General features: G+C 48.8%; 1 protein-coding gene across 1 annotated transcript in view; it reads left to right on the forward strand.

Annotated features, from left to right (window-relative positions):
- Positions 1-21,637, forward strand: part of LOC147117204 (zona pellucida-binding protein 2-like) — a 147,068-nt gene that overhangs the window by 35,397 nt on the left and 90,034 nt on the right. Inside the window, exon 4 of the mRNA XM_085987991.1 lies at positions 8,886-9,029. Coding sequence (XP_085844117.1) covers positions 8,886-9,029 — 144 coding nt within the window. The remainder of the gene's footprint in view (positions 1-8,885; positions 9,030-21,637) is intronic.

Below are 21,637 nucleotides of genomic sequence, written 5' to 3' on the forward strand. Positions count from 1 at the left end.
AATTGTACGTTGAAAAAGGCAAACTTCTCGCCACAGAGATCGCGAGATCTCCGTGGGCTGCGTTCTTCGGGGCCAGCGGCAAGCACCTTCGCTTCACTACTGACTGCAAATTACGGCCCATTATGTACAAAAAAGTCTAAATGCACTTTCAGATTATTTTTATTGTATAAAATCTTATAGTTACCAGTGTAATTTAAAATGTCAGTGCTGAAAGGGAGGAGGCAGTCATGCAATCATAAAGTGGTGGTGTATTACCCTGAAAATTAAGTGGAGTAGGAAACAATGTGTGCACCATTTGAACAATGGATGTCAGTGCAGATACTAAAAGAAATACCCATGGTGTGGAGATGCCGGTGTTGGACTGGGGTGGACAAATGTAAGAAGTCACACAACACCAGGTTATAGTCCAACAGTTTTATTTGAAATCACAAGCTTTCGGAGCGCTGCTCCTTCGTCAGGTGAAGTGGAGAGATGCATAAAGACACAGCTTATAAAGTCAGAGAATAATGCAAGATGATTACAGGTAATTTTTCTAACTGCCATTTATCACACCTCGGCAGAGAGATAATCACAGCAATCAAAGGTGTGAATGGTGTCCAAACAGGTCAGTCAGGAAAACATTACATCAAAGAACAATGAGGTGGGGTCACAAGGGATCAAATGTTGCAGATGCTGGGGTCTGTATGAAAAACAAAAAACAGACAAAAAAACATTTTTTTTTGCTGGAAATCACAGCAGGTCTGGCCGCATCTGTGTAGAGAGAACAAGCCAACGACGACTCGAGTCTGGGTGACCCGATGTCAGGTGGGGTTACATGTAGCGTGACATGAACCCAAGATCCCGGTTGAGGTCGTCCTCATGAGTGCGGAACTTGGCTATCAATTTCTGCTCTACGATTTTGCGTTGTCGTGTGTCTCGAAGGCCGCCTTGGAGAATGCTTACCCGAAGATCGGAGGCTGAATGTCCTTGACTGCTGAAGTGTTCCCCGACTGGGAGGGAACACTCCTGCCTGGCGATTGTTGCGCGGTGTCCGTTCATCCATTGTCGCAGTGTCTGCATGGTCTCGCCGATGTACCATGCTCCGGGGCATCCTTTCCTGCAACGTATGAGGTAGACAACGTTGGCCGAGTCAGATGAGTATGTACCATGTACCTGGTGGGTGGTGTCCTCATGTGTGATGATGGTATCTGTGTTGATGATCTGGCATGTCTTGCAGAGGTTGCCGTGGCAGGGTTCTGTGGTGTCGTGGTCACTGTTCTCCTGAATGCTGGGTAATTTGCTGCGAACGATGGTCTGTTTGAGGTTAGGCAGCTGTTTGGAGGTGAGTAGTGGAGGCGTGGTGATGGCCTTAGCGAGGTGTTCGTCATCATCGATGACATGTTGAAGGCTGCGAAGAACATGGCGTAGTTTCTCCGCTCTGGGGAAGTACTGGACGACGAAGGGTACTCTGTTGGTTGTGTCCCGTGTTTGTCTTCTGAGGAGGTCTATGCGATTTTTTTGCTGTGGCCCGTCGGAACTGTCGATCGACGAGTCGAGCGTCATATCCCGTTCTTACGAGGGCGTCTTTCAGCGTCTGTAGGTGTCCATCACGTTCCTCCTCGTCTGAGCAGATCCTGTGTATTCGCAGGGCTTGTCCATAGGGGATGGCTTCTTTAACGTGGTTAGGGTGGAAGCTGGAGAAGTGGAGCATCCTGAGGTTGTCCGTGGGCTTGCGGTAGAGTGACGTGCTGAGGTGTCCGTCTTTGATGGAGATTCGTGTGTCCAAGAATGAAACCGATTCTGAGGAGTAGTCCATGGTGAGTTTGATGGTGGGATGGAACTTGTTGATGTTATCGTGCAATCTTTTCAGTGATTCTTTGCCGTGGGTCCATAGGAAGAAAATGTTGTCGATGTATCTGGTGTATAGCGTTGGTTGGAGGTCCTGTGCAGTGCAGAAGTCTTGCTCGAACTTGTGCATGAAGATGTTGGCGTATTGGGGTGTGAATTTGGTCCCCATGGCTGTTCCGTGTGTTTGGGTAAAGAACTGGTTGTCGAAGGTGAAGACATTGTGGTCAAGGATGAAGCGGATGAGTTGTAGGATGGCGTCTGGAGATTGGCTGTTGTTGGTGTTGAGTACTGAGGCTGTCGCAGCGATGCCGTCATCGTGGGGGATACTGGTGTAGTGTGCCGAGACGTCCATCATGGCGAGGAGTGTACCTGGTTCAACTGGTCCGTGGGTGCTGAGTTTCTGTAAGAAGTCTGTAGTGTCGCGACAGAAGCTGGGGGTTCCCTGTACGATCGGTTTCAGGATGCCCTCGACGTATCCAGAGAGGTTCTCATACAGGTTTCCGTTGCCTGATACGATAGGACGTCCGGGTGTGTTGGCTTTGTGTATCTTTGGGAGGCAGTAGAAGTCTCCCACGCGGGGAGTACGTGGGATGAGAGCGTGTAGGATGCTTTGAAGGTCTGGATCGAAGGTGTTGATCAGTCTGTTGAGTTGGCAGGTGTGTTCTTTGGTCGGATCTGCGGGTAACTGTCTGTAGTGTTCCTGGTTGTCCAGTTGTCGGTATGCTTCTTTGCAATAGTCCGTTCTGTTCTGTATGACGATGGCTCCTCCTTTGTCTGCTGGTTTGATGACGATGTTGCGGTTGGTCTTGAGAGCGTGGATGGCATTGCGTTGTGCTCGGCTGACATTCTGGACTGTCTTATGAGTGTGGCTGATGAATCTGGTGTTGATGCATCTCCTGACAGCTTGAGCATACATGTCAAGCTTAGGGCAGCGACCCTCCGGAGGGGTCCAATTTGACTCTTTCTTCTTCGGTTGCTGCACTGCGGATCCCTCTGTCTGCTGTTCCGGATCATTGGTTGTCTCATTGGGTTCGCTGCTGACATCTTGGGATTTGTGGAAGAATTCCCGGAGCCTCATTCTCCTGATGAATTCCTCTGTGTCTGCCGCGAGACTGATGGGGTCCATTTTGGGGTGGGGCAGAAATTGAGCCCTCGGCTGAGAACTTCAATTTCGTCTGGTTGAAGGGTGTGGTCGGACAAGTTGATGATGGACTTCCCTGTGGTTTCAACCGTGGTACTGGGGGAGGCTTGGTTGCTGCTGGTGGTGATGCCGAGTTTCTCAAGCTTCCTGTTCTTGGTGTGCATGTAGGCAGTGTAGTTCCGTTGCCTCGTCTGTTTGGCGGTGTCTCGTAGCTGGTCTGCTGTGTCCTGAGCACAGGCTGAGAACATGGACTCTATCTTGGTTTCGAGGTTGCGGCGTTTGCTGTAGAGCTGGTGTACGAGATGGTTGAGGAGTGTGCGAGAGGTACGACGGCAGAGTCTCTCAGCGTAGTCTGTGTTGTAGGTCGACTTGAGTGGGTTCGTGATCTGTAGTTCTTTCGGGATCTTGTCTGCTTTCTTGCATCTCTGTAGAAACTTGATGTCTGTGTCGATATGTGCGATCTTCTTGGAGATCCTCTCCACTTTGAGCCGGCAGTTTGTGGTGTCGATAGTAGCCATGGTGTGGAGATGCCGGTGTTGGACTGGGGTGGACAAATGTAAGAAGTCACAAAACACCAGGTTATAGTCCAGCAGTTTTATTTGAAATCACAAGCTTTCGGAGCGCTGCTCCTTCGTCAGGTGAAGTGGAGAGATGCATAAAGACACATCTTATATAGTCAGAGAATAATGCAAGATGATTACAGGTAATCTTTCTAACTGCCATTTATCACACCTCGGTACATACTCATGTGACTCGGCCAACATTGTCTACCTCATACGTTGCAGGAAAGGATGCCCCGGAGCATGGTACATCGGCGAGACCATGCAGACACTGTGACAATGGATGAACAGACACCGCGCAACAATCACCAGGCAGGAGTGTTCCCTCCCAGTCGGGGAACACTTCGGCAGTCAAGGACATTCAGCCTCCAATCTTCGGGTAAGCATTCTCCAAGGTGGCCTTCTAGACACACGATGCAAAATCGTAGAGCAGGAACTGATAGCCAAGTTCCGCACTCATGAGGACGGCCTCAACCGGGATCTTGGGTTCATTTCACGCTACATGTAACCCCACCTGACGTAGGGTCACCCAGACTCGAGTCGTTGTTGGCTTGTTCTCTCTACACAGATGCGGCTGGACCTGCTGTGATTTCCAGCAAAAAAAAAATGTTTTTTTGTCTGTTTTTTGTTTTTCATACAGACCCCAGCATCTGCAACATTTGATCCCTTGTGACCCCACCTCATTGTTCTTTGATGTAATGTTTTCCTGACTGACCTGTTTGGACACCATTCACACCTTTGATTGCTGTGATTATCTCTCTGCCGAGGTGTGATAAATGGCAGTTAGAAAGATTACCTGTAATCATCTTGCATTATTCTCTGACTATATAAGCTGTGTCTTTATGCATCGCTCCACTTCACCTGATGAAGGAGCAGCGCTCCGTAAGCTTGTGATTTCAAATAAAACTGTTGGACTATAACCTGGTGTTGTGTGACTTCTTAAAAAAATACAATTTATGTTAGGGAAGAGTAGAGGGTTTTTTAAATGAAATTACTTTAAAAGGACAGGCTATATTAATTATTTATATCTCTGTCCCATCACTGTCAGGTATTGTTGAAAAGGCATTTAGGGGTAACTATTCGTCTTCACCACCTGGGCGGTAATCTGTCAGCAGATAACCTGATTGTTGTACAACCTACCCAATTTTCATCAATTGCAATATGAATCTATAATGGATGAACAATCTGCACCCAGGTGGTGAAGACTAAAATTTACCCCACGGTGTTATGGTGCTGTATCAGCATAAATAAACCCTCTTGGGCAACAGACTTTTAAATTATTTTAACGTGGATCTAGTGTTACAGTGCTTTGCCATGTGCAGACTGGTTCCTGCCAGTCTCTCTGAGAAATTCTTATTTTCAGTCAGTACTTACAATTGATGCCTGGCTATAAAAATATTTGGCAGGTGGTGATTTCCCACCAGTTGATTCCTCCATGCCACTGAGTTCCTAATCTTAGCGATGCTGCTGTGGGAAAACAACGCCTGCCCACTTGAGGCTAAAGGGATCATGGGATATGGGGAGAAAGCAGGGACAGGGTACTGAATTTGGATGATCAGCCATGATCTCATTGAATGGCGGAGCAGGCTCGAGGGGCCGAATGGCCTACTCCTGCTCCTATCTTCTATGTTTCTATGAGAGGAGATAACATTAGGAGAGTCCATCTGCGGTCATTGTTGCATACTTCCCAGTAACAAGTTCAGAGTAGCATTGGCTGAGGTCTGGAAATACTTCACCTGTTTGTCCACTGACCCACAGCATGTATGTGGCACAGAGATACCGGGATCTTTGATCAGACAAACATAATAATGTTAATGAAGTTTAGGGGTGGTTCATTGCTGAAAAACACAGAATCTCAGTTTCCATGCATAGCTTTCTCTGCCAAAAAAAAATGAGTGATAACCATGTGTTGCATTATAGAAGGCATTAAACGGTACAAAAATGCCTCAAAGTGTGTATATGATTGCCTGAGATACCTGTACTCTTATAATGGCTACCATAATAGTTTGTTGATCTACACTTATTTAAACCATTAAAACATTTTCTCTTATGCAGTAGATTTAACGTCAAAATTATGGAATATTTTAAAGCCTGGAATGGTATTAATATCCTGGGGGGAGAAATTGGGTGAGTAGCGCCACCTGTTAGTGCCTAAAGAGGCAGTCAGTGGCTGTAGCGCCACTGGCTGCGTCTCCCGCGATATTCAGTAGGGGCGCTAATGGTGGTGTTAGGCATTTGTGCTGCGCCACCACCGATGACGTCATCGGTGTGCGCAGCGCCCCATTCGTGCCCCGTTCGCGATATTTGGTAGCGAACGCTGCAGTTGTGCCGCTCGCTACCCGCGCCCGGTTCACGGGGCCTTACTGTGCCGGCAGCGGCGCAAGTTAAGGTGGAGGTGCGGGGCGGCCGCCTTTTCGGTGGCTGCCTGCCAGCACCTCCATCCCCGACCTCCTAACCACCCCGCCGCGGCATTGCCAGCTGTTTCCCGAGAGCCCGGCACTTCTCCTTGGTGCCGGGCTCATTTGCCGGCACTCGCGAGCGGGGATCGTGCTGTTGCAGGCAACTCCCCCTTAACAGTGGGAGGAAGGCCTGCAGTACCGCAGCGTGCCGTGTCGCAGCGTGTGGCGCTGCAGCACGTTGTGCTGCGATATTCAGTTTCAGTGCCCTAAGAGGGACGCGGAGCGCCTCGAGCCTCGCCCCGTCTCCCTCGAGGAGCAATGAAACTGAATATCTGCCGATCGCTAAAGCCTCGAACGCTGCGCTAAATCCTGCGCTCAGGCGACTTTTGCGCCACTTTGGCGCCCCAACCCAATTTCTAGGCCCTGGTCTCTTAAAGTTGTTGCCTAATTACTCACTTTAACTTTAATTGTGCACAAATGTGAGATTTAAATTACAGTCCCCATTAAAAAGAATAGATCCAGGAGTCATTTTCGTAGATTTTTCTTTAAAAGGAAGTAACACTGAAGACTATGGGATTGTGATTTTACCAGTAATAATCATCACTGCATTTAGTGGGCATAACCAAAGCCTGTGCACACAACACAAACCTCAATGGGATGCTGAATATACAGATGTGGATCAAAAAGTAGCAACTGCCCGCTGTCAGGTTAAGGACCATGAATTGATCAGTTTCCCTTGATTTCAAAAATAGCTAATTGAAAATTAATCACCGAGCTAAATCTAAACATTCTGGAAAACTGCCTTATGTTTAACATTTTTATGGCACTTAACTTCAGTTTTCAAGAAGGCAGCCAAATATCGCTGTGAAAAGCTGAGAGGTAGCTCACATAACCTAATGGTGACTATTATAGGATCCTCACTAAAATGAATAGAAAAATAAATACATAAAGAAACTCTTTGGTCGCAATTTTGCTGACCTCGGCGGGTCCATGGCAGGCGACGTCGGTGGCGGGTCCCGACCCCGCTGCTATCTCCTTCCCACTCTGTGAAATGAATTTCCCCTGATTGGGCTTGTTAAGCCGGCCCAGCGCGTTTTCCAGCCAATTAGAGGAAGCGGGTCGGGTGACGTCATTTGATGACGCGCCATCAGTCGGTTTCCTTAAAGGGACCATGGCTAACTTTCTTTTGACATTTGTGTTGTCAGTGTTCTACAGCATTGAAGTGCTTCAAACATTGACAATCACTGCACAGAGGTGCAGGACTGCACTCAGGCTCTCCCATGACTCCCTGCATATGCTTATGCAGGGAGTCACAGCACGCAGGGAGGTCTTCTTCCCTTCCCATGGGTGGACGACACCTCAACGGGAGATCAACACAGCCTGGTTGCACATTGCACAGGAGGTCACCAGGGATGTGGTCAGGAGGACCTGGGTGCAGTGCCGCAAACATTTCAATGATCTTAGTAGATCACAAAATGTTAGTACAAAGCCACACTCAACCTCATCCCGCTGTGCCTATCATCACATCCCCATCACTCTGCCTTCCCTATCCTACTCCTGCACATCCTTACTCACACCAACTTACCTTGCCCCTCCACCCATCCCTCTCTATCTACATTATCACATCCCCATCTCACTAGCCACCCCTCACACTCACCCTCATCCGAGTGCAATCACACAACACACAAGGGTAAGCACTTTGGTGTTTTATGCAATGTTCATGTAAAGTTTCTGTTAATGCGGTGTCAAACATTGAAACCTTTATTTTCAACACTTTGCGTTCTTGGACAGATTTGTGTGCACCTTTGGAAGTAATTTAGTGAGTTGCAGTGAATGGTGAGACATAACGGCACCCCCTGCAATGGTGATAAGTATGAAAGGAATGGCTTGGGCATTGTAGGGATGCTTTACGGTGTTGGTGTGGGGTGGGGCCAACCTGGCGCATCATGTGGCAGCCAGGGTGTACAGAATCAAGTGAATTAAATCTGGCCATGGTGTGGCCATCCCTGGCCTCCCAGGCAGCAATGTGGTCGGGTGCTGATGCCCTCTGTCCTGCGGTGACTCCCTCCATAAGCATCAGGTGATTGCGGAGAAGGTTGATGGTGATGTTGGTGCTGCTGGTGTTGGGGCTGATTGTGGTGGGATTCTGAGGACCAAGGTGAGAGAGTATAAAGGTGGATGATGGAATAGATGGCAGGTGAAGTTGAGATGACAGAAGCGATCTGTCAATGGTTAGAGAGGTAATGAGGTCAGACTGGATGGAGACTTGTGTAAAGACTTGCAGCATGGTGAATCTGTTGTGGAAATGCAGTGAGGAAGAGTTTGTGGCTGAGGGAAGATGGGAGCTTTTACTATACATTTGAAGCTGTCAACTCAACAGCTGATTCAGTGGCCACTGACCTCCCGCCTCAGCTTGACAGACGTGACCCACGACCAGCGTGGACCCCGTGGGCGAGCTGTCAAATGTAGAAAGTGAACTGAAATTCATTCTTAAGTGGCTCTAAACAAGTCACTAATTACCTGAATTGGGTCGCCCACTGTGAACCTGCCACTGCGTGTCAGGTCTGCTCAGCGCTGACAGACCCGACATTGAGAAAGGCGTGTGGCGGTGGGTTCACAGCAGGGTCCCAACCCGCTGGGGGGAAAAAAACACTTTCCTACCCGACCCGCCACCGATCGTGCCCGCTGATCCCCCGGAAAATCCAGCCGTTTATCTTTCAAAATGTGGAATAATAGATATGGCATTGTGAGGCCAGCCTTAACCCATTATTACTTGTGAATTATGTGGTTAGCCCAACTTTTGGAACTACTTATTATATAGCACTGCTTTCTATGACATATTATCTGACGGTACAGAGTGCTAGTTGTTTGTTTATAACACTGCACATGTGCCTGTTATTTCTTCACTGACAATTGTTTGCTTTGCAGCATGTGTTTATCTGTTTTGGTTTTATTTAGAATCTCAGAGATTCGTCTTCACAGACAATGGAAACTTGTTGTTTGACAACATTTATGTAGTTGATTCTGGAAATTACACCTGCAATCTCACGTACACACTTGATCAGAAACGACTATCAACACTGGTCAGGTATACAGTCTATGGTAGGTTTTATACTTTTTCATAAATGTTGAAAGCCCTAATACGTTAATGCTTAATTCTACATCATATACTCACTAAGCTCAGTTTTAGTAAAATGCATTTAGTTAGTAGTTTCTGGTGCTTACTTGAGCAGAAAATTGATTTTAATGCTGTCGTCTGATGCTGTGCTTGGTAACTAGAGGGAGTAGGGCAGGCTGAATTGCTTCTAGAGCCCCGTGTAGCTATTATAATAACTGCTTCTTAAAAACAACATAAACCTTTTCAGGTCATGGTATCTGTTATATATTAAAAGTCTTGCATCTGCATGTATTTCCTGTTGTATAACACTTACTTCCTGTAACAATTTTCATCACATCTTTTCTGTCACTATTACACTTGTGTCATAAGAACATAATATGAACATAAGAACATAAGAAGTAGGAGCAGGAGTAGGCCATACAGCCCCTCGGGCCAGCTCCGCCATTCAATAGGATCATGGCTGATCCGAATCTAGACTCATGTCCACTTCCCTGCCCTCTCCCCGTAACCCCTAATTCCCTTATCTGCAAGGAAACTGTCTATCTCCATTTTAAATTTATTTAATGTTGCAGCTTCCACAGCTCTCTGGGGTAGCAAATTCCATAGATTTACTACCCTCTGAGTGAAGAAGTTTCTCCTCATCTCAGTTTTGAAAGGGCAGCCCCTTATTCTAAGATTATGCCCCCTAGTTCTAGTCTCACCCATCAGTGGAAACATCCTCCCCGCATCCACCCGATCAAGCCCCCTCACAATCTTATATGTTTCGATAAGATCGCCTCTCATTCTTCTGAACTCCAATGAGTAGAGCCGCAACCTACTCAACCTTTCCTCATACGTCAACCCCCTCATCTCCGGAATCAACCAAGTGAACCTTCTCTGAACCGCCTCGAGAGCAAGTACATCTTTTCTTAAATATGGAAACCAAAACTGCACGCAGTATTCCAGGTGTGGCCTCACCAATACCCTGTATAACTGAAGCAAGACTTCCCTGTTTTTATACTCCATCCCCCTTGCAATAAAAGCCAAGATTCCATTGGCCTTCCTGATCACCTGCTGTACCTGCATACTAACCTTCTGTGTTTCATGCACGAGGACCCCCAGATCCCTTTGTACTGTAGCACTTTGCAGTTTCTCTCCATTTAGATAATAACTTGCTCTTTGATTTTTTCTGCCAAAGTGCATAACCTCACACTTTCCAACATTATATTGCATCTGCCAAATCTCTGCCCACTCACTTAGCCTGTCTATGTCCTTTTGCAGGTTTTTTTTGTCCTCCTCACTCACTGCTTTCCCTCCCATCTTTGTATCGTCGGCAAACTTGGATATGTTGCACTCGGTCCCTTCCTCCAAATCGTTAATATAGATTGTAAAGAGTTGGGGTCCCAGCACTGACCCCTGCGGAACACCACTGGTTACTGATTGCCAGCCCGAGAACGAACCATTTATCCCAACTCTTTTTTTTCTGTTAGACAGATAATCTTCCACCCATGCCAGTATATTACCCCCAATCCTGTGATTTTTTATCTTGATCAGTAATCTTTTGTGTGGAACCTTGTCAAATGCCTTTTGGAAGTCCAAATACACTACATCCACTGGTTCCCCTTTATCCACCCTGTATGTTACGTCCTCAAAGAATTCGAGCAAATTTGTCAAACATGACTTCCCCTTCATAAAACCATGCTGACTCTGTCCTATTAAATTATGTTTATCCAAATGCTCTGTTACTGTTTCCTTAATAATGGACTCCAACATTTTGCCAACCACAGATGTTAGGCTAACTGGTCTATAGTTTCCGGCTTTTTGTCTACTACCTTTCTTAAATTAGCAGTTTTCCAATCTGCCGGGACCTTTCCTGAGTCCAGGGAGTTTTGGAAAATAATCACCAATGCATCCACAATCCCTACCACCACTTCTCTCAAGACCCTAGGATGTAGGCCATCAGGTCCGGGGGATTTATCCGCCTTAAGTCCCATTATTTTACCAAGTACCATCTCCTTAGTGATTTTAATCGTGTTTAGCTCCTCCCCCCCCCCCCCCATTGCCCCCTGTTTGTCCAGTGTTGGGATATTTTTAGTGTCCTCTACTGTAAAGACTGATACAAAATATTTGTTCAGTGTCTTTGCCATCTCCATGTTCCCCACCACTAGTTTCCCGGTCCCATCCTCTAAGGGACCAACGTTCACTTTAGCCACCCTTTTTATTTTTATATAGCTGTAGAAACTCTTGCTATCTGTTTTTATATTTTTTGCTAGTTTACTTTCATAATCTATCTTCCCTTTCTTAATTAATCTTTTAGTTATTGTTTGCTGGCTTTTAAATGCTTCCCAATCTTCTATCATCCCACTAGATTTGGCTACTTTATATGCCCTTGTTTTCAGTCGAGTACTATCCTTTATTACTTTACTAAGCCACGGATGGCTGTCTTTTCTTTTACTCCCCTTTTTCCTCAGTGGAATATATTTATCTTGAATTTCTGTAATTTCTGTTCTTGTTCTATTGATTTTACTTACCTTTGATTGAGTTCTGCACACTTGGGGGCCGATTTTACCACTGGAAGCAAGATGGAGGCGGGTTTCGGTTTGGGTGGGTTTGAAACCCGCCTCCACTGATAGTTTTCAAAAAATTGAGATTTTCCCATGATTGGCCACTTGATTTCAGAGGTGTGGGGTGCCTTTGGTCAATTAATGCTTTGGGACTGAAACTCGCCTCTGCTGACATCACTTTTCCAGTCTGATTTTATGGCTTCTTGTTCCCTTGGCTTATTCCACAGGATTTCTGCCTATGCTGCACCACCTGCAACATATTTTGAGAAACCACTATGTCCTATTCCAAGGCAAGGGCCTCCCCAAGGCTCATGGATGAGGTGCTGCAAATGTTGTTTGAGGGGGTGACAGCTAGTAGGGAGGTGCTCTTCCAATCATCTGGGAGGAAGATGCCTGCCAAAGAAACCTCTGTGGGTACAGCTGGCAAGGGATATAACCTCCAGATCTGTGTGCAGATTGGGAGAATGTTTATCTGTATTGATGAAATGCCATACCTGTTGGAAAGCATTAAAATGATTTGAAGCCAAAATGTTGGTGTTATGGCATCTGTTCTTTCGCCTTAGGCAGCTCCACATTGCGGGCACTGCCACACTTGCATTGTCAGATTGGTGGCCTGAGTGAAAGGAGGCCAGAGAGTCATGTCCATTGTCAATGATGTCCTAGGATGGAGCCAAGGACATGTGCCAACTTGGGCAACCTATGCAAATCTGGCCATGATAAGTTCATCCCGGGCAGCCATGCGCTCGTGTGCTGCCGCTGGTCGATACACCGGCACTCTGACCTCCTCCTGCTCCTCCTCCTCTTCCTCCAGATCCTCCTCCTCCTCCTCAGCCGCCTCCTCCTCCTCATCTGAGGAGGGCTGGAACTGAGCCGCTTGCTCATCAGGAACCTGCAAGCCACGAAGCTGGGCAGTGTTGTGCAGTGTACAGCAGACCACGACCATTGTGGAGCATCTTCAACAACCCAATGGTTTGCTCTATGATGGACCTGGTCAAAGTGTGGCTGGTGTTGTAGTGCTCTTCAGCCTCGTTAGCTGGCCTCCTGATCGGCGTCATTAGCCAGTTCTTCAGGGGGTAGCCTTTGTCACCAAGGAGCCATCTGTTAAGTTGGTTTAGTGGATTGAAAAGCGGAGGAACACTAGAGTGCCGCAGGATGAAAGAGTCATGGCAACTACCACAGAACTTGGAGCAAACATGCAAGAACTCTTTCTCGTGGTTACACACCAGCTGTACATTGAGGGAATGGAAGCCCTTTCGGTTGACAAAGATAGCTGGGTTGTGATGGGGTGCCCTAAGGGCCACATGTGTGCAGTCTATGATGCCCTGCACCATTGGCATGCCTGCCATATTTGCAAATCCAACCGAACGGGCGGTTATACTTGCTTAATCCCTTGTGAACTGGATGTAATTGTGGATCTTAGCAAAAGGGGCATCGGTAACCTGTGTGATGAAACTGTGGGCGGCTGACTGGGAGATGCCGCTGATGTCTGCTGATGATCACTGGAAGGAATCTGAGGCAAAGAAGTTGAGTGCGGTGGTGACTTTGACAGCCACTGGTAAGGGGTGTCCATCTGTTCCTCTGGGTACCAGGTCTTGCTGCAGCAGGCCGCAGATCTCTCGGACAACCTCTCGTGAAAGTCTCAGCCTCCTTTGGCACTGCTGCTCACTCATGTTGAGGTAGCTCATCCTTTGTAAACCCTCTGTGGGGGTATCTCCTGCGGTGAGGTGCTGCGATGCACTGCTGCCTTCTGCCCTGTGCAGCATCAGGTGGCTGAGCAGGAGGTTGGGGCTCCTGCTGGTGTTGCTCCTGAGCTGCCTGGTTCTGCTGCTGCCCTGGATAGTCCTCATCCTCATCTGAGTTCCATGCAGAAAGAAAACGAATGGTTCCCATGCTGCTTGCAGATGCCTCCTTTGGGGAAGCGCTCATTGCAAGCTGGGAGAGGGTCTTCCAGGGAGGTTCCACAGCTGATTGATTCAAGCTGCAGCACCTCTGACTTCGGAAGGCCTTCCAAAAGTGCTCAGAGACCTTTTAAAGCCAAGGTCTGGCACCTGCAAGTAATCCTTGCTGCAATAAATGATGTCTTGTTAGACCTGCAGCAATGAGGAGGCCACGCACGGGTCAACCCAGCAGGTTTACCTGGCGTGGTTTAGGAGTTGCGTGGAGCACGCCGAAATGCTGGAAAAATCACGAGGGCCTCTCAAAATAGGCTGAGAGAGGCCTTTAATGAGCATTTAATGATCACAAGTATTGCTATGGCCAGCTGGAGGCGGGACCGTTTCCCGACCTCCAAAACCGGCACTGGCAAAATCCCGCAGAGGCGGGTTGGATGCGGGTTCCGAACCCGCCCTCATTGAATCTGATTTTCCCGCCTCCTCCGACGGCAGAAAGTCGCCCCCTTGGTCTCCAAGGTAGGTGGCACTGTTGCCTATTTACCTTTGAGACCAAGAAGTTAAGAATAGTATTAGAGTAAAAGAAGAGGCTTATAATGTTGCGAAGAATAGTAGTAAACCTGAGAATTGGGAGAGCTTTAGAAACCAGCAAAGGATGACCAAAAAATTGATAAAAAGGGAGAAAATAGAATATGACAGTAAACTAGCAAGAAATATGAAAGCAGATTGTAAGAGCTTCTGCAAGATTGTGAAAAAGAAGAGAGTAGCAAAAGTAAGCATTGGTTCCTTAGAGGCTGAGACAGGAGAAATTATAATGCGGAATAAGGAAATGGCAGAGACTTTAAACAAATATTTTGCATCTGTCTTCACAGTAGAAGACACAAAAAGCATACCAAAAATAGTGGGAAACCAAGGGGCTAAAGAGAGTGAGGAACTTAAAGTAATTAAGATCAGTAGAGAAAAAGTACTTGAGGAACTAATGGGACTAAAAGCTGACAAATCCCCTGGATATGATGGCCTACATCCTATGGTTCAAAAAGAGGTGGCTGCAGGGATAGTGGATGCATTGGTTGTGATCTTCCAAAATTCCCTAGATTCGAGAACGGTCCCAGCAGATTGGAAGGTACCAAATATAACCTTGCTATTTAAGAAAGGAGGCAGAGAGAAAACAGGGAACTACAGGCCAGTTAGCCTGACATCAGGTGTTGGGAAAATGCTGGAATCCATTATTAAGGAAGTGGTAACAGGGCAGTTAGAAAATCATAGTGTGATTAGGCAGAGTCAACATGGTTTTATGAAAGGGAAATCGTGTTTAACAAATTTATTATTCAAGCAATTAATATTCAAGGCTGAGAAAGATAGATTTTTGAACTCTAGGGGAATCAAGGGATATGGAGATTGGGTGGGAAAGTGGAGTTGATGTCGAAGATCAGCCATGATCTTATTGAATGGCGGAGCAAACTCGAGGGGCCGTATGGCCTACTCCTGCTCATAATTCTTATGTTCTCATGTTCTTATTAGAGTTTTTTGAGGATGTAACTAGCAGGGTAGATAAAGGGGAACCAGTGGATGTAGTATTTTTGGATTTCCAAAAGGCATTTGATAAGGTGCCACAAAAAAGGTTGTTATGCAAGATAAGGGCACGTGGGGTTGGGAGTAATATATTAGCATGGATAGAGGATTAGTTAACGGTCAGAAAACAGAGAGTAAGGATAAACGGTTCATTTTTTCAGGTTGGCTGGCTGTAACTAGTGGGGTGCCACAAGGATCAGTGCTTGGGTCTCAGCTATTTACAGCTTATATTAATGACCTAGGTGGAAGGGATCAAGTGTAAAGTATCCACGTTTGCTGACGATACAAAGCTAGGTGTGAAAGTAAGCTGTGAGGAGGACACAAAGAGCCTGCAAAGGGATATAGACAGGTTAAGTGAGTGGGCAATAAGGTGGTAGATGGAGTATAATGTGGGGAAATGTGAGGTTATTCACTTTGCTAGGAAGAATAGAAATACAGAATATTTTTTAAATGGTGAGAAACTATTAAATGTTGGTGTTGAGAGAGATTTAGGTGTCCTTGTACACGAAACACAGATTGTTAGCATGCAGGTACAGCAAGCAATTAGGAAAGCAAATGGTATGTTAGCCTTTATTGCAAGGGGTTTGGAGTACAAGAGTAAGGAAGTCTTGCTACAATTGTACAAGGCTTTTGTGAGACCACACCTGGAGTACTGTGCACAGTTTTGGTCTCCTTATCTGAGGAAGGATATACTTGCCTTAGAGACAGTTCACTAGATTGATTCCTGGGATGAGAGGGTTGTCCTATGAGGAGAGATTGAGTAGATTGGGCCTATACTCTCTGGAGTTTAGAAGAATGAGAGGTGATCTCATTGAAACATAAGATTCTGAGGGGGATTGACCGGGTCGACGCTGAGAGGTTGTTTCCCCTGGCTGGAGAGTCTAGAACTAGGGGGCATAGTCTCAGGATAAGGGGTAGGCCATTTAAGAATCAGATGAGGAGGAATTTCTTCACTCAGAGGGCTATGAACCTTTGGAATTCTCTACCCCAAAGGGCTATGGATGCTGAATCGTTGAGTATATTCAAGGCTGAGATAGATAGATTTTTGGGCTCATGGGGAATCGAGGGATATGGAGATCGGGTGGGAAAGTGTTGAGGTCGAAGATCAGCCATAATCTTATTGAATGGCTTGAGGGACCATATGGCCTATTCCTGCTTCTGATTCTCCTGAGGCCTCCCAGGTATATCCCTGGTCTAGATAGCCAGTGTTCAAGCCATCCAGTAAGTTTTTTTTTAATTTGAAGATATTTAAACAATAATTTACAGGCTCTTCCTGCCACCACTGGAGTCCCAATCATTCCTGTTATTGCCACCATCTGCCATTTCTAGCCACCTACACCTTTTCACCATTGCCTGAAACCTTGGTCAGTCATTCTGTGCATGGTGGATGCAACTCCACACATCAGCACAGTGACCAGTTTAATATCCATTAAACCTGTGGCTTTTTAACACAAAACAAGGTTAAGTACCACTCCGCTGACTCTTCTGTAAAGCACGCCTTAAATAAAGACACCGACCCATACAGAATTGAGCTGTCTATCCTCCAAAGGATGCTGCAATGCAAAACATTCCATATTGAGATTTCCAAGACACAGTCTGTGGAGCAGCATTTTGACAGGCTTTCGGGGTAGTCATGGCGGGGGGGATTTTCACAGGAAAAAATGGGTGGGTTGGAGGATGGGGAAAGTGAAAGTTGGAAAAATCCAACCCACCTCCAACCCGCCCACTTTCACCTTATACTCAGGCGGGACGGGGGGCGGGCAGCCAACCTGCTGCCAGGAGGCGGGTTGGCCTTTTAAATATGATAACGAGGCCTGAAGCCTCTACTTTAACCTGCTTTGCAGGTTTAACTGCAGGCGGCTGGGGATCCTGGGGCTCGGGATTTCCGGCAGCTGCAACAAGGCAGCCACAGCCTCTGGGATCAATCCTTATGGTCTAGGAGGAGCAGGAGTGCTTCCTCCTGGCCCCCCAAGCTCTCCCACTAGCAGCCCGCACCCCCAGGGTCGAGGATCAGAGCCCCCGGGGATCGCAACTAACCCCCACCCCCCCAACCCCAGGTACATGGATCGGACTCACCCCCTGGGACAGGAATCAGACCCACCCAGGGATCGTACCCCACCCCCCGGGGGTTCGTACCCCTCCCAGGGATGGCCCCCCCCCCATGGGCTTGACCTCCTCCCGGGCTTGGAGCTCCCCCGCACCCCCCACCCCACCTGGACCCAGCGCTTACCTGTTGCTGTGGTGTCCAGCCTGCATTCCTTACCCGACTGGAAGCCAGCCGGTCAAAACTCCACAGCGTGCGGGGAAACCCAGAATTCCGGGTCCCCCCGCACCGTGCAGGTGGGAAACGGGAAAACCCCGGCTGTTGTGTTGAAAGAGCCATGAGTCAGGCTCACACAGTGGTCTTAGTTGCAATGACTTATTAAGGGTCATGAAGGGAATGTACCTCCACTCTTTATCTATCTCTGTAATCTTTTAAAGAGTTCAATATTATAGAGACCAGAAGCATCTCTAACTCAGTTACCAGACAAATATCTTATTGGTCCTTGTGATGAAATATTCCATTCATCACTGCCTGTGACTGTGGTCGGTTTCAGTGTCATCTCCCTTCCCCCAGTCCTCATTGTATTGTTTATTGGAATGTGCTGGAATGTGCTGTGTGTGTAGGGCTCCGCCCATACCTGGCCCCTTTTGTAAGCTAGCTCAGTCTGGCCTCAGTCTCCAGAAGGAAGATACCTCTCTCTCTTACGTGTTACTTTCTAAGTTAATAAAAGCCTTGTTTTGTTTCGCTAACATCGAGTCTCGGAATTATTGAGGCGCATCAATTTTATTAACTTACTTTTCAACACTATGGATCAACTCCTGAAACCCGAACGTTTGGATTTGGATCAACATGCTCCGGACGCATCAGCACGCTTCGGACACTGGTTTGAGTGTATGGAATTCTTCCTGGACAATTCCGCAGCCGTCAAAGACGCTACGGACGCTGCGAGGATGAGACTCGGAATTCTGCGGAATTGGGTAAGCCACCGGGTTTACCCCCTCATCCAAGACGCCGATACGTACCTGGCCACCTGCGACATCTTAAAGGCGCATTACCAGCAGCCTACGAATGAGGTGTATGCTAGGCATCTGCTCGCTACTCGGGCACAGCGACCTGGGGAATCGGTGGAGGAGTTCCTAAGCACCCTGAAAATGTTTGGCAAAGACTGCAAGTGCCGAGATGCAAAAGCCGCAGTGTACACTGACGAGCTTGTTCGCGATGCCTTTATCACAGGCCTCAGCTCCACTTACATCCGGCAAAGACTGCTGGAAAAAACGGGGTTGGACCTGAAACAGGCTGCGGACACCGCGCGATCCCTGGATGTGGCCCAGAGAAACTCGGACGCCTACTCTTCAGCCTGCGCCGTCCACGCCGCCACGTGTGCACCGAGGGCGCCGCCATCTTGGAAGGCATCTTCCCCGCCCGGCAGCCTGACACCGGCGGGGCCCCGCTCTCCCCCCAGAAGCCCTACGACAGCCGCGACGCGTCAGGGACCCAACTGCTACTTCTGCGGGCAGCCAAAACACACCAGAAACCTGTGCCCGGCGAAAGGCACCACCTGCTTTAAGTGCGGTAAGAAGGGGCACTTCGGGAAGGTGTGCAGAGGGAACCCCGCCGGAAAACCAACCGCCGGAAAACCCGCCACCGCCGCGTGTGCGCCGTGGGAGCAGCCATCTTGGACGCCATCTTGCCCGACCTCGTGGGGTCCGCCATCTTATGAGCAGACAGCGTGGACGCCATCTTGTATCGATCAGGGCCCTACAGTGGCATCGGTCACAGTGGACCAGACCAGGCCGCACCCGCTATCCAAATCAATGGTGGACATCGAGGTAAACGGGTGCCGGGTTAAATGTTTAATTGACAGTGGAAGCACGGAGAGTTTTATCCACCCTGAACTGGCACAACAACTCTCCCTAAAGGTGGTCCCTGCTCAGGGTACCATCTCTATGGCTGATAAAACCCAGACATCGACCATTCTGGGTTACTGCACGGTACAATTGGGCGTTAACGGAACTGTATACGATAATTTTAAAGTATTAATCATGAAGAACCTATGTGCGAGCGTGATCTTGGGCCTGGATTTCCAGTGCAACCACCAAAGCATCACGCTCAAGTACGGTGGGTCCCAGCCGCCCCTCACAGTGTGCGGTCTGGCTACCCTGAAGGTAAAGCCGCCTTCGCTATTCGCGAACCTTACCCCTAACTGCCGGCCAATAGCGACCAAAAGCAGGAGGTACAGCTGGGAGGACAGGCGGTTTATCGCGACCGAGGTAGACAGGCTCCTGAAAGAGCGCATTATTGAACGCAGCAACAGCCCGTGGCGCGCCCAAGTGGTAGTGGTAAGGGGTAGCGAGAAGAAACGGATGGTGATCGACTATAGTCAAACGATTAACAGGTACACCCAACTAGACGCCTACCCGCTACCCCGCATATCAGAAATGGTGAACCAAATCGCCCAATACCGGGTGTTCTCCACCATCGACCTCAAGTCAGCGTACCACCAGCTCCCTATCAGACCAGAGGACCGCCCGTACACCGCCTTCGAGGCGAACGGACGCCTCTACCAATTCCTCAGAGTCCCCTTTGGGGTGACGAATGGGGTCTCGGTTTTTCAGAGGGAGATGGACCGCATGGTCGATGACCACCACTTGCAGGCAACCTTCCCCTACCTCGACAACGTCACCATCTGCGGCCACAATCAGCAGGATCACGACTCGAACCTCGAGAGGTTCCTGGAAACCGCACAAAAACTCAACCTCACCTACAACGAGGACAAGTGCGTTTTCAACACCACGCGCCTCTGCATACTAGGCAGCGTGGTGGAGAATGGGGAAATTGGACCAGACCCCGACCGATTGCGCCCCCTACGGGAGCTGCCCCTGCCCAACACTCCCAAAGCCCTGAAAAGGTGCCTGGGGTTATTTTCTTATTATTCCCAATGGGTCCCCAACTACTCCGACAAAGCCCGCCCCCTCTTGAAAGCATCCTCTTTTCCACTCTCTGCTGAGGCCCACGCCGCCTTCAAAAGCATTAAGCAGGATATTGAGCGGGCCACGCTACAGGCAGTGGACGAGAACACTCCATTTCAAGTGGAAAGTGATGCGTCTGACTTCGCCTTGGCGGCCACCCTCAACCAGGCGGGGCGGCCCGTAGCTTTCTTCTCGAGGACCCTCCAAGGGCCCGAGATCAGACACTCCTCCGTGGAAAAGGAGGCCCAAGCCATCGTGGAGGCAGTGCGCCACTGGCGCCACTACCTAGCCGGCAAACGCTTCACCCTACTTACCGACCAGCGGTCGGTAGCGTTTATGTTCAATAATAAACAGAGGGGGAGGATTAAAAATGATAAGATTCTTAGGTGGCGGATCGAGCTCTCCACCTTCGAGTACGACATCATTTACCGGCCAGGGGCCCTTAACGAATCCCCTGACACCCTCTCACGAGGGATGTGTGCCAGCGCCACCGGGGATCGGCTACAGACCCTCCACAACGACCTCTGCCACCCAGGGGTCACGCGGCTGTTCCACTTCATAAAGTCCCGTAACTTACCCTACTCGATTGAGGAAGTTCGGTCTCTGACCAGGAACTGCCGCACTTGCGCTGAGTGCAAGCCTCGGTTCTACCGCCCAGATAGAGCCCACTTAATCAAAGCTACACGGCCCTTTGAGCGGCTCAGCTTAGATTTCAAGGGCCCCCTCCCGTCCGTCGACCGCAATGTTTACTTCCTGAACATTGTGGACGAATACTCCCGGTTCCCATTCGCCTTCCCCTGCCCAGACATGACCAGCGCCATGGTCATTAAATGCCTCAACAGCCTGTTCTGCCTGTTCGGTATGCCGAGCTACATCCATACGGATAGGGGGGCGTCCTTCATGAGTGAAGAGCTACGCCAGTACATGCTGTCCAAGGGGATCGCCACGAGCCGTACCACCAGCTACAACCCCCGGGGTAACGGCCAAGTGGAGCGAGAGAACGGGACAGTATGGAAAGCAGTCACTCTAGCTCTAAGGACCAAGGGCCTCCCTATCTCCCGCTGGCAGGAAGTCCTCTCGGATGTGCTCCATTCGATACGGTCGCTATTGTGTACGGCCACTAATGCCACGCCTCATGAACGAATGTTTGTCTTTCCCCAGAAATCCACCTCAGGCGTATCCATGCCGTCATGGCTCTCCACCCCAGGTCCGGTACTCGTGCGAAGGCATGTGAGGGGCCACAAGACGGACCCTCTCGTGGAGCCAGTACACCTACTCCACGCCAACCCCCAATACGCATATGTCCGGCACGCCGACGGAAGGGAGGACACCGTGTCCATAAAAGACGTCGCCCCAGCCGGCATCGACAACAACCACGGCAATAGCAGCAACAACGATCACAGCAACTCTTACCCACCCACTACTCTTTCATCACCCCCGGAAGAACATCGACCAACGGCACCCCCACCAACTACCCCTTCAACAACCCTGGCGGCACCCCCGGCAGAGACCCAGGAGACTACCGGGGACACCCAGCCGACACCCGCGGCACCACAACAGCCACTTCGGTCGCAG

The sequence above is a fragment of the Somniosus microcephalus genome, chromosome 5, assembly GCF_052327205.1.
Source record: "Somniosus microcephalus isolate GS21.2 chromosome 5, FLI_Smic_1.0, whole genome shotgun sequence".
Classification (NCBI taxonomy): domain Eukaryota; kingdom Metazoa; phylum Chordata; class Chondrichthyes; order Squaliformes; family Somniosidae; genus Somniosus; species Somniosus microcephalus.